The 13,663-nt window shown below is 42.4% G+C and overlaps 1 protein-coding gene across 2 annotated transcripts in view; it reads right to left on the reverse strand.

The window, feature by feature from the left end:
- The window catches only part of chaf1b (chromatin assembly factor 1, subunit B), a 53,868-nt gene extending 41,134 nt beyond the window's left edge, over nt 1-12,734 (reverse strand). For both annotated transcript variants that reach the window (XR_015758790.1, XM_043701236.2), the window contains exons 1-4: nt 12,665-12,734; nt 9,656-9,791; nt 7,029-7,161; nt 4,104-4,224 (exon numbers count right to left, since the gene is read on the reverse strand). Coding sequence is in view for 1 of the 2 variants with exons in the window: in XM_043701236.2 (XP_043557171.1) it covers nt 4,104-4,224; nt 7,029-7,161; nt 9,656-9,781 (380 nt within the window). In the remaining variant the exon portion in view is untranslated. The remainder of the gene's footprint in view (nt 1-4,103; nt 4,225-7,028; nt 7,162-9,655; nt 9,792-12,664) is intronic.
- Nucleotides 12,735-13,663: the final 929 nt, after the last annotated feature.

The following is a 13,663-nucleotide window of genomic DNA, read 5'->3' on the forward strand; positions in this document are numbered from 1 at the left end:
TTAAGGCTTTAGTGCTTTTGAAAAGTAGAAATATTGTCAGGTCTGGGTGCAAGGAAAGCTGCACAGAGAAGGAAAGAAAGGGGTGCTGGCAGATGGGACTAGATTGGGTTGGGATATCTGGTCGGCATGGACGGGTTGGACCGAAGGGTCTGTTTCCGTGCTATACATCTCTATGACTCTAAATGGTAACAGTTTTAACCACCATTTTCCAATCTCTCCAGCTTCAGGAGTGGAGGACAATCAACAGTTTCCAGGACCACATTTCATGAAAGGAGGAAGGGACAGACCAAGTAAACTGGGCCAAACCGATCTAACATCAATGGTGAGAAAATTATTGGAAAAACTTCTGCGGGACAGCATAAATCAGAAAGTGACTGACAGAACTAAGCAACTTACAAACTCTGCAGTCCTGCTACATCCAGTCGTGAATGGTGGTGGTCAATTAAACAACCCACAAATATCCCCATCCTCAATAACGGAAGAGCCCAACGCACCAGTGCAAAAGATAAAACTGAAGCTTTCACAGCAATCTGCAACCAGAAGTGCTAAGTGAATGATCCAGCTTGTCCTCCTCTAGTGGTCCCCAGCATCACAGTTACCGGTCTTCATACAAATGCCAGGCTATGACCATTTCCAATATGAGACACTCTAACCATCACCCCTTGATGATCAAGTGAATCCCCAACTATCAACACCCTTGGAGTAACCACTAACCAGAAACTCAAATGGACTCGTTGCACAAATACAGTGGCTACAAGAGCAAGTCAGAGGTAGGAATATTCACCTCCTGACTCCCCATAGGCTGTCCACCATCTATTAGGCACAAGTCAGGATTGTGATGGAATACTCCCCACATGCCTGGACAGAGACAGATCCAACAACACTCAAGAAGCTCAACACCAACCAGGATAAAGGCAGCCCGCTTGATTGGCACTAGATTCACAAACATCCACACCCTCCACCACTAACACTCAGTAGCAGCAGTGTGTACTATCTACAAGATGCACTGCAGACATTCACCAAAAGATCCTCACTCAGCACCTTCCAAACTCACGACCAATTCCATCTGGAAGGACAAGGGCAGCAGGTACCTGTGATCACCACGACCTGCAGGTTCCTCTCCAAGCCACTCACCACCCTAACTTGGAAAGATATCACCATTCCTTCTCTGTCGCTGGGTCAAAACCCTGGAAAACCCTCCCTCATGGCATTTTGGATCAACCCACAGCAGGTGGACTGCAGCGGTTCAAAGAAGGCAGCTCACCCTCACCATCTCAAGGGCAACCAGGGACAGGCAATAAATGCTGGCCCAGCCAGCGATGTCCATGGCCCAAGAGCGAATTAAGTAGAAAAAAAGAAGACTTACAAAGGCACAGATTAATAAAGAACAGTCAGCAAGATGACAAGAAAAGGTCACATCTGATTGCTTTGTCTAAACTTCTGCGATGAGATAACAAGAAGAATCAATGAGGGGGACATGCCGGATGTAATCTAGGAGGATTTTAGCAGATCCCACATCACAGACTGATGGAGAAGATAAAAGGCCATGGATTCAAAGGGAGAGTCAAAGGCTGGATTGAAACATTGCCTCAGTGGCAGGAAACAAATGGGTGTGACCAGCGTGTAAAGGAGGTTAGTTCCAGTGGGAATCCACAGGGCCCCATATTGAGTCCCTTGATTTTCACAATGAAAGCTGATGAGTTAGACATGAATATAAGGGCATGACTAGGAAGCTTACAGAGGATGGTGATGTGGTTGATAAGTGAAGAAGAAAACAGGAAGTAGTGAAGTGACTGTGGGCAGAATAAGGGGTAAATGGACTTCAATCCGGATAAGCACACATACATTTGAGAGGTTAAACAACACAAGGGAATACACAATAAATGGAACAACACTTAAAATGAATGAAACAGAGGATCGAGGGAGGCATATCCACAGACCCCTGAAGGTAGGAGGGCAGGTAGATGTTGAAATTAAGGTGGCTTACAGGATACTGACCTTTATTAGGCAAGACACAAGGTAGGTACGTTAGAGCTGTAGAAACCACTAGCTAGGCCACAGCTAGAGAACTGTGTCCAGCTTTTATCACTGCATTACAGGAAGGACGTCGTCAAAATGAAGGTAGAGAGATTTACGTGAATACAGCCGCAAAAAGAAAATTGCAGTAATGAGGAAAGGCTGAAGAGATTGGGTGTTTTCTTTGCTACAGAGGTGGTTGAGGGGAAGTTTAATTGAGACAAATAAAATTATGAAGGGCCTGAACATAATGGATAGGAAGGACCTATTTCCCTTAAGCAGATGAGGCAATAAACAGTGGGAGTGCAGATGCAGCTGGAAGAACATTTAAAATAATCTGATGAAGAATTAGAGGGGAATCGAAGGGGCATCTTATCACCCAGAGGGTGGGGGAAGCCTGGAGATCATGAAGTAATTGGTTGAAGCAGAATCCTACATTAATTCAAAAACTCTTTTGAAATGTAATTAAAGTTCCATAACCAACAAGCTTAATGACCAAGAGCTGCAAGGTGGGGTTTATTCTGGTTTTACTGCTGTCGCGGTCAAATGGGCCAAATGGACTTTATTTTTATAAACAAATATGCAAAAGTGGGAGAAATAGGGAAGCAGTTCAAAATGAAACCGGGATAGTCAAGATCAGATAAAATATCAGTTCCGATGGACAGTCACACCAGACCCAAAATGATTTTCTCTCCACGGATGGTACCAGATCCGCTGAGTTTCTCCAGCACTTTCCATTTTTATTTCAGGATGAGTCTCCTGATCATCTTCAAAAACATTTTAGGAATCATTTAAATCCACTTGGAGTCTGGAAAGGCCCTCAGCATTTATGAAACCATAGTACAGGGTTAGAGTCTCTCTCTTTAAAGGGGACAATATATGAAAGCAGGAAAATGAGCTTAGAAACGGAGCAGACATTGCTGTAAATGTTGTAGCTCATGGGGAGACAGTGATGTACAGTAGTGGTAACGTCACTGGACTAACCATCCAGAGTTTTAGGCTACGCTCCAGGCACACTGGCTGTCCTACCAAATCATGGAATTTAAATTCCAGATTTATTAGCTGAATTTAAAAAAGCCAGTCTCATTAATGGCCTTCACCACAACTACCATCAAAGGTTGTGAAAACAAAAATTCCACCTGGATTCTGTAGAGAAGGAAATCTCCCATCTTTACTTGGTGCGGTCTAAATGCGCTTCCAAACCTATGCAGTCTGGTGGTTTATTCTGAATTGCCCCTGGAGTCACCTACTCAGTTCAAGGGCAATTAGGGTTGGGCAACAAATGCTGGCCTTGTCAGAGGCACCTACATCCCAGTAAAGCACAAAGAAGCACAGATTGAGGTATAGAGTATGTGCAAAGAGTATGGAACAGTAACACACATGGAGTCACAAGTTAACACTGTAAAAGGAACATAAACATATTAAGTGTCAGCCATTCAGCCCTTCAATCCTGTTCCACTGTTCACTAAGATCACAGCAATTTTCAATTTCAATTCCACTCATCTATACTATCCTCACATTCCTCAATTTTCTGCATATTTAAAAATCTCCCCATCTCAGAGGTGAATGCATTTACCAACTGAACATCCAGTGCTGTTTGGAGTAGACCATCGCAAATATTCACAACCTTCTGATTGAAGACATTTCTCCAAATTCCAGTCCTCACTGGACATCCCTTATTCTCAGACTGTGACCTTCTAGTCTGGAGATTCCCTTGTTAAGGGAAATATTCTCCCCAGGCAAGTTCCACACCATGCTCTCGTGGAGTTCAGAGGAAAGGTCATTCAACCTGAAACGTTAACTCTGATTTCTCTACACAGATATTGCCAGATCTTTTCCAGCAATTTATTTTAGTTTCCACAGGATGCTTTGTTTCAGTGAGAAATCACTCCTGTTTAACCAACAGTTTTGCATTTCTCCAACTTCCCACTAATACCAACTTTCTTTAGAAGGCAATAGTAAAATACATTTCCACCATAAGCTGACTGCTTCCTTTTAAGTCATCCTGATTATACATCATCTACTACTGTTTACCAAGGCTATTTCTCCATAAAGCTGAACAGCAGGACTGAGAGTCTTTTCCTTACCGTAATGTTTTGAGTACTGTCCAATTCTCCTTATTTAACTGAGCATCCTCTTCAAAAAGGTTTTGTTCGGATTCTTTGATGTCTTTGTTGTCATTCAATTTCCATAACAATATTAGTGCATCTGTGGTACAAGGATGGAGAGTTGGGTCATTGAAACAAAAGCATATTGGTCATTTTAATCACCTCTATGAGCACAAAGCCAAGCAACAAATGCGTATCCGATTTACGTGAGGGATTAGAAACACTTCTAAAACACATCATCTGGTACCGCGGTGAGCAATTCAAATCGGGGCACTCCTGCCACAATCACTGGTCTGATCAACAGGAATTTGGTCACAGCAGTCTCAAGTCCTTGTTGACAAGGGTTAGTGACCAGAGTCTAAAACAGACCAGCTGGATCCTGATGCTGTGCAGGACCGAGCAATCTCGCATCAAACATTTCAATTCTCTACCATTGCTTCAGGTTAAAAAATTCTTGAAGGTATCATTCCTATTACAAAGTTGAGAAGACACCAGAACATTGATAATGATCTAGAGCACATGCTGGCTGCATACAGGTATTGCAAACATATATTCTGGGCACAGACTGAGAGATATCCTTCTGAACATCTGCCCACACCTATGGCATGTCAACTTAAACCACTGCACAACTCATCTTTCTCTAATGAGAGCGCAAACCTCAGGCCCAGGAGGACCATGATGACTTTACCTTTGCATGTTTACTCCACACAAGCGCCCAGTACAACCTTCAAATGGTCCAAGAGCAAATAATAAACAGCTTGGCAAGCAACATTAGTTAAAACAAGCTTTCCAGTTAGTCACAAGTGCATTATTTTAGTACACACTCTGCTGTGAGATTATTCAATTTCATAATTCCTCATTTTTTTTTTAAAGATAACCTTTAATTTTCAGAACTGAATTTTGAATGTAAATTAGTGCAATCATAAGATTAAGGAGCCAACAAATAACCGTAAAGTAAGTGCACTTCATAGCCTTTGGGTAACTAACTGACCAGGAGTCCTCAACACAATGAGGATGCTTACCTCAGGTCCGAGCAAGGGAAGGAGAGAGAGAGACAGAAAACTTTCCACAGTGGCATCAGTCCATTTGTCGGTCAGTGTGTGGTCACTATAGTCTTCTTGAGCTTTCTTGCTCTTGCCTCTTTGGTCTTCAGCGGCCGCCCGGCGACACGGGCAGCAACAACTTGATGAAACAGGGCTCACAACAAGGGTGGTCCAGTTCCCAGCTGTTGAAGTCAATGCCAATCTTCTTCAGGATCTCTGAACTATTTCCTCAGGATATCCTGACTCCAATACTGCAGCCTGTCCAGTGCAGTTACCACTCGGGAAGGGTACCTCTACATTCCAAGTGCCTGCTTCCCCGACGATGCTCATGATGACCCATCCAGAGGTGACAGGGGATCTACTGTCAGCAGCAGCAATATTAAGTGTCAAAGCTTTCTAAGGTATCTGCCATTACACCACCCAGGTTTCGTTGCCACACAGGTGCATCAGGAAGATGACAGTTTTGGCTTGATTTGATTTATTATTGTCACACGTACCTAGGTACAGTGACAAGTTTTGTTTTGCGTGCAGTGCAGGCAGGTTATACAGTACAAAGTGCATACGGGTAAAAGAACAGAGCGAGGAATACAATGTTACGACTGCAGAGAGGTGCACAAAGGGCGAGGTCAACATTAAATTTGAAATTTGAGAGGTCCATTCAGAAGTCTCATCAGAGTGGGAAGAAGCTGTTCTTGAATCTATTGGTAGGTGAGGATTGTGACCTTTCTATACACCCACAGGTGACGGCTAATGAAGAGTCTTCGGAGCAGTTTCTCACAAGATATAATTATAGTTCAAAAAGGTAACATTTGTATTGCCGAGATGATGGAAAAATGATTCTAAATTGGATCTGTCTGCAGCAGCCAGTTTAACACATCTCAAAAGGAAGTTAAAAGGAAATTGTAAACATTGCATTTCTTGACAAAAACAAAGGATTTCTTGGGAAATTGATATTACCTCCATTCAATATAGATTGGGTCAAAATCCAAAATTCACTCCCAAAAAGCATTGTGGGTCTACCTACAACACATGAACTACAGCAGTTCAAGAAGGTAACACACCATTACCACTGCCTTCAAGGGAACTAGAAACAGCCAGTGACACCCACATCCCAAGTGTAAATAAAGAAAATTATTCATGAGGTTGTGTTGAAGATAAAAGATAAAAAATTGACATTTCTATTGAGAACATTAAATTCTGCTGCACAGCTCAGGAGATCAGGATTACCCATTATAGCACTCTGTGTTTTAAGGTTATTGGTTCTTTTTTTTCACACAGATACAGGCAATAGGAGAGAAAGATGCCAGGAGTCATCTTGGAAGAGCTACGCAAAACAGGCGTGAAAAAGGAGCTTTAGACCACTAAGAAAGAAGGCTTTGATGCCCAATCTTGTGGTGGTGGTGGTGGTGTGATTCGGGGGTGGGGATCAACACATCTGTGAGGTGCTTAAAGAGAGAATTAAAAGATTTAATGGGTGAATACCAGAAGTATCCTACAGAATCTCACACTCCAAAGAATGTCAGGAAACTGAGAAGAATCAAAGTGAATTCCTAGGAACTGTGGCATGCCTTGATTTTGTTCCAAGTGATCTGAAAGGACTCTCAGATCCTGTAAAGTACAGGAGAAACATAGCGGAAAGTAATCTGTTACAGTTTGGGGGTTTTAAGAACAAGTGCGTACAAAATAAAGTGTTAAATTAATAATATTTGCTTTGCTTATTCTTGTACAATAAAAGTATTCTCTCATTTAAAATGTGAAGCCTTTTAGTATAATTATTTGAGGTAATAGCCAAGAGTTCCATTTGCATTTGAAAAGACAATGGTCTCCCTCAATCGTAACTTGATCCAAAAGTTTCACTTACCATCTCCTCCGGATGCAAGAATCTCACCACTTGGGGAGAATCTTACAACATTCACAGCCTTCGTATGACGGATCAGATTGGATAAAATGTCTACTGCCGCTTTTCCATCCGGGCCTTTGTCCACCTTCCACATCTACAAGAAAGGAAGAGCGTAGAAGCAGATTAAGATGCCCGATCACAGCCAGTGTTCAGACTGATCATCAGGGCCTCCCCCCAAAACCAAGAGGACCTGACAACAATGTTAAATTGTCTGAGTGTTACACTATGCTGCTGTCAGAGTGGGGAAACCAGTCAAGCCTTTTGAAAGCCTGCTGGGGAACAAGAACACAGTCAGACTGAAGATCCCACATTTACCTGATAAACACCAACCAAAGTTCACAAATAAATACGGATTCAGACAATGAGGAACCATCCTGCAAACAAGGAATCATGGAGTAATAGTGCTGTAGGCTTTAACAAAGTTTGCAATGTCTTCTACCTGCCAACATTCTCTGGATGGACTACAACGATTGAAGCAGACATGACAGGGATGGTTTCTGTTCACAGGTTTGTAAACCTCGTCACCATGTTTACAGCAGAAGAATAATACATCTGCATTAATGGAAAGCTAACTACGTTATCACAAAAGTAATTAAAGCAGTCTTCACACAGTGAAACAGAATTCAGATAACGCTACATCAGTATTAGCATTTCAAGTTGGTAGCATCAGCAAGGTATGGCAGCATAGTGCTTGTTACTGCATTAATAACACAGAGGGCTTTATTCATATTCCAGAAACAAGTTAAGACACCCAATCAACTCATTTTATTAAACAGAACTGGAATAAAAATTAAGTCCACGAAGCTATCTGAATGACATTAAAAATAACCTGCTCATTAATGCCCTTAATTCAAATGTACCAAAATGGGGCTAATCCTCAACTGACCTTTAACTAACTTGGCAAGCCACTCAGTTATATCAAAATTTGACAACCATAAGATTAAATCTTGAGGACCTCTCAGCACTGACTTAGGCTTAGAATTCGGACACACCCTATCCCGTAGACCCTGCAAAATCCTCCACATGAACATGTGGGAATCTGTGCCAAAAGGGACAGAGCTATCGGAGACAGGACAACCAACAGTTATACTCACTGACTCGGAAGGAAGACTGCAGAAGCAGCAGCACTGAGCTTACCCAAGGACGAGATGCCAAACTGGTGAAAATGAATACAGATATACAAGTATAGCTGAACAGCATGCAACAGACAGAGCCAAGCAATCCCACAACCAACAGATCAGATCAAAGCTGTACAGCCCTATGATATCCAGTTATGAGGGGTGGCACACACACAACTTAGCCAAAGAGATGGCTCCACAACCATCAGTATCCTCAAAGGTAGGGAAGCCCAGCAGATCACAGTAGAAGCCATGGGTCAAGCTGAACTGGAGGAACCTTAACAGTCTCTCCCTGAAGCCCCCAAGAGGCACATGTCAAGCTGTTCAAACCATCACATATTAGAAGATGGTCATGTCAAGCTCGGGCTGGTAAGTGGCAAGTAACAATCATATCAGACAAATAACAGGTAATGGGGGTTGAGAGTGTGCTGCTGGGAAATAAGATCGGGCAGCATCCGAGGAGCAAGAGAATTGACGTTTCGAACAGGTAATGCCTATCTCTAACCGGAGAGGGTCTAATCATCTTGACATTCGATGCCATTACCTATTGCTGAATTACCAATATTCTGAGCCTTGTCGCTGACCAAATATGCAATTGGACCAGCCAGTTAACTACAATAGGTCAAATACTGTCTAACCAATCCACTCAGATGTTATTACACATCTCTGGAGCGGATGGAACCTGGACCTGGAGCACCAGGTCCAGAGGCAAGGACACCACCACTGTACCACAAGCACCTTGTCTAATCACCTAACTTGCCAAATCCTGACCATCTTCAACAGGACTCAAGTCAGAAACATGATGGACTACTGTCAACTTGGCTGGATGATTCACCTCCAAAAATACTCAAGGATCCTGATAACATCGAGATCAAAGTAGCCCATCTGATTTGCACCCCACGCATCACTGACACACAATGGCATCATCTACAAGATGCAGTGCAACAACTCAATAAGGCTCCTTCAATAGCACCCTCCAAACCTGCAACCCAGGTTCTCATGTATCTGCAAGGGCAGCAGATACATGAGAACCTGCAAGTGCCCCTCCAATCCACTCATCATCCTGACTTGGAAATACAGCATATTGCTGTTCCTTCACTGTCGCTGGGTCATAATCTTGAAAGTCCCTCCCTAAGAGGATTGTGATCTACCTACAGCATCTGGAAAACCGCAGTGATTCAAGGGCAGCAAATGAGTGTTTAATAAATACTGACCTTACCAGCAATGTGGATAAACTGAATCAACAACAAAAAAAAGCAAATTTCATGGTGATGCTGCAGAGCACATTGTTAACCACGACTGCATTTTGAAGGAGAGTAGAACAGGATTTTTTATTCTTCTTTTTAATGGGTGCCATCTGTCCAATGTCCAAACCCCTTTAATTATAGCCCAGCATCCCAAATGGGTCCAATTGTGTCCAACTTATTCTCCGGTAACAATATTCAAATCAGCAGCAATCCAAGTCCTTACCCGAACTGCACTGTCTACCCCTGCGGAGGCCAATCGGTCAATCCTTCCGTCTGCTCCATGCTGAAAGTCAACGCTGTATACAGGTTCTTTGTTGTGCCATGCTATCTCACAGGTGACAAACTTCATGCTGCTCCAGCTGAGGGTGTGTGGGAGGGGAGAGCAAAGTTACCATTCGGCAATCAGTATATATTACAACAGAATAAGTGAGCTTCTTTGTGCCTCCAGAACTGCTTCTGAGGGGCTTCCTGATTCCCACGGAAAGATTTCAGCAGTGACAACAACTTTTCAAAATGCTTTTCTTATGCCTTCATCACTGAGAAGCCCAACATTTGGAAAGGAAAAAATTGCCCAAGCTCAACACTCTTAGGCCCATAGTTAACTGCAGAATAAAAGATATTTCTACTCAGCCCTACATTCACTGCAAAGTTCACACTGAGATGCTGCATTTCTAAATACCAAATAAGTTTTAGTTTTGTATTTCTGGCTTTTTCTCAAGTCTAGAATCTCAATAATGAACCAAATCTTGCAGACTGAAAGGTGTGTACAATGTCACAATGCTGGGAACAATCCGAAAAGCCAAAGGCCTGAAACATTAACCCTCCCTTCATCCCTGCACAGATACTGCCAACCCAGCTGAATACTTCCAGTATTGCACCTTTACTCCAGACTTGTCAATAGGCAGCAATTTACTATTTGACTTTTGAACGGTGACAGCCATACAGTGTATCTAATGTTGCCGGTATGATAAAACTAATTTACTGAGACTATTAAAAATTGATTGTGGAATTGGTATTACATTGACCATTACCATCATATCTGGAGGCCTACCTACCATCCTCCTGTCACCTCCCTCACCATCAAATACTATGGTAGTTTTTTCCAATACTGACATAACCTCTACATGCCTCACTTAACCTGAAAGAATTCCTTCTTATAATATGCCCACCCTGGACGATAGACCAACAGGTCTTATGAGATTGAAATGGAATATGCTATTGGATTGGTGTGTGGTTTGAGTAACATTGAAATAGTTTTCAATCAGTTCTTAAGGCATCAAGAATGGTCAAAATTCATTAAATAATCCAGCATTGTAGGGAAATGCACCACCCCCTGTGGTAGTGAGTAGGGTGGACCATGTGGTCCAGATGTAATCCAAGGGCTTTGCTTGAAGTCAGCTAGCCTGATTATTGCTCTCCCCTCATTCTTGTAGGAGAAAAGGGAAGGGATTGTGGGTCAGACAGGAATTCTGAACGCTATTTTGTCTGCTATACAGTGTGCACTGGGTGAGAGAAATGGTTGCAACCTTCTCCACTGTCCATGTCTTGGCTTGCACACAGAAGACATGGGGCAGGGATAGAAGCAAAAGATAGAGGATGCTGGAAAAACACAAAAGATTCAAGAAAACTTGGATGCTGCAAGGCCTGCTGTGTTTCTCCTGTACTCCAGTATTTCTGCTGTGTTTGTTGCAGGAATAAATTACTGGATGGTTATCAGAATCAACCGACAGCACTAAAACCAGAAAGAGGGCAAGGGAATGAAATACGCTCTGAACCGGTCTGAGAAATACGAGGTTGTAGGACTTAGTGACAAATGCACTTCTTCTTTCCTTACATGACATCTCACCCATCTACACCCAACATTCATCAGCATGCACTCCATTTTTTGATTTGATTTATTATTGTCACATGTACCTAGGTAGTGAAAGATTTTGCTTTACAGTACAGGCAGATCATACCATACAAAGACCATAGGGTGATGGAACACAGCAAGGAATACCAAGTTACAGCTGCAAAGGTGCTCAAAAAGCAAGATCAACATTAGATTTGAAATTTGAGAGGTTCATTCAGAAGTCTAAGAACACCGGGGAAGAAACTGTTCTTGAATCTGTCGGCATGTGTGTTTAGACTTTGGCATCTTCTGCTTGACAGAAGAGGTTGAAAGAGACGGTAACTGGGATGGGAAGGGGCTGCCTTCTGACAAGGGTGCAAATTTTAAGATCAGTTCCATTCCATTTCTAAATAATTTCTAACCGACCTGTTCCGTGAAGTTATAGAACACCGCTGCAGCGAATGGAACTTGAACTCCAGCTTCCTGGCTCAGAGACATCACACAAGTCCTCTGCTCCAGTCTGATAACTCATTAATTCCCAACACCTTATTTGAAGTACTTTATAGCATCCTTAATTCAAGCCTTCTAACAGCTCTCTGTGAATGCCTAGCTCCCCAAAGACAGTCACTCTCCCAACAGACACATCTGGAGATGTTTCAGCCAAAATAATACAGTAACATGAACTTTATTTCTGTAGCTATTAGCCTGTTTTATGCCTCCAAATATAATAATCCTAATTACATCTTGTTCAACTTTCACAGGGCTATCAATATTCAACGTACAGCTCTTCAGTTAAAATATATCCTGTCACCTAATTTTCCGATTAAAACTCCCAACGGCATCTTGATGGTTTCACAAATTTGCAATGATATGGCCTACCGAGTGAAAAAAAGTGAGCGAAGAAAAAACCCGACACCAACAAGAAGTTAACAGCACTTTAGCAATAATGACCTTCTCAACAATGTATCCTGAACAACCGAGAAGAAAAAAAAAACTGATACAAGCCAAACTGTGCGACAACCCAATAAAACCTTCTCTAACTCCAATCGAACGCCAGCATAATAGATACAAACTTTTTTTAAAACTTTGAAAAAAGTTTTGGACTGACCTTACTAGAAAGGCTTAACAAGTTATTGAGGGGAGGGCAATGATTGTATTTAATAAAGAAAGCTAAAAGAAATAAACCCTAAATAAATTGCAGCCGTTATAATGAATGACAAGAGGGGTTCAAAACTGGAGCTGATCGCTTCATCCCTATTGTGCAAGTGAGTGCGCGTGTTTTTATTTATATATATAATGTACATATTATATATAATATTTATATAAAGGCAGTAAGTCAATGTAAAGATGCATGTTTCACATGCAGCAGTTGTACAGTTACATCTCCAAGCAGCACCTTACCTGGCCCGGGTCAACGTTCCAATTTCTGCAACAACTCACTTTCCCGCGCGCGCTTCCCAGGTAACCTTCCGGCTCTCCCCCCCCCGCCCCCCAGCGCCAACAAGAAGTGCACTCATCCAACGCCAAGAGAGACCAGGAAGAACGCGCGCTAACCCTACGGCGCCACCACCAGGCGGGCAGGTCGCGGTTCAAACCTCTGCTTGGTTTGTGGATTGAGACTTGATTTATTCCCCCCTCCCCACCTTGTAGGGGATTCTTTACCAATGTTTCAGCAAGGGGAAAAATATATTTTCGAATTGTAGACGTTTGTTTCAGCAATTCAGAAACTGGCTTGATTCAAACTGTGTTTGAGGTAAAAACAAGGATTGCAGATGCTGGAAACCAGAGTCCAGATTAGAGTGGTGCTGGAAAAGCACAGCAGGTCAGGCAGCATCTGAGGAGCAGGAAAATCAACGTTTCGGCCAAATGCCCTTCATCAGGAATACCAGGCTTTTGCCCGAAACGTCGATTTTACTGCTCCTTGGATGCTGCCTGAACTGCTGTGCTTCTCAATCTGTGTTTGAGCCTGATTTCAATTGAAGAGTGTTCCAGCTGTTGGTGCCTTTCAAAGTCCTGGGGATGTCATTGTGTTCATTTTTTTAAAAATCCTTCTATTTTTAATTATAAGATTCCTCTTCAGGATTCAAAAAGCTTTTCAATGCGCCACAAGGTGACCAGAGCCTGGATGTTAATTACAAATTCATTGGGAGTTTAAAGAATGAGTGGTGACCTAGTTAAACATAGGAGATTCTTAGGAGATTCGACAGGGTAAATGTTTTAAGGGTTGTTTCCCCTTGTGAGAGAGTCTAGGAACTGAGTGTATCATTCAGAATAAGAGATGTTAGAGCAGAGATGAGGAATTTTATGTCTCAGAGGATAGTGAATCTGTGGAATTCTTCATCGCAGAAGGCTATTGAGGCTGTTTTGTTAGCTACACTCAAGATAGAGATAGACATAGAG

Source organism: Chiloscyllium plagiosum, unplaced genomic scaffold, assembly GCF_037043375.1.
Source record: "Chiloscyllium plagiosum isolate Xiang-an unplaced genomic scaffold, Cpla_swu_hap1 HiC_scaffold_12, whole genome shotgun sequence".
Lineage (NCBI taxonomy): Eukaryota > Metazoa > Chordata > Chondrichthyes > Orectolobiformes > Hemiscylliidae > Chiloscyllium > Chiloscyllium plagiosum.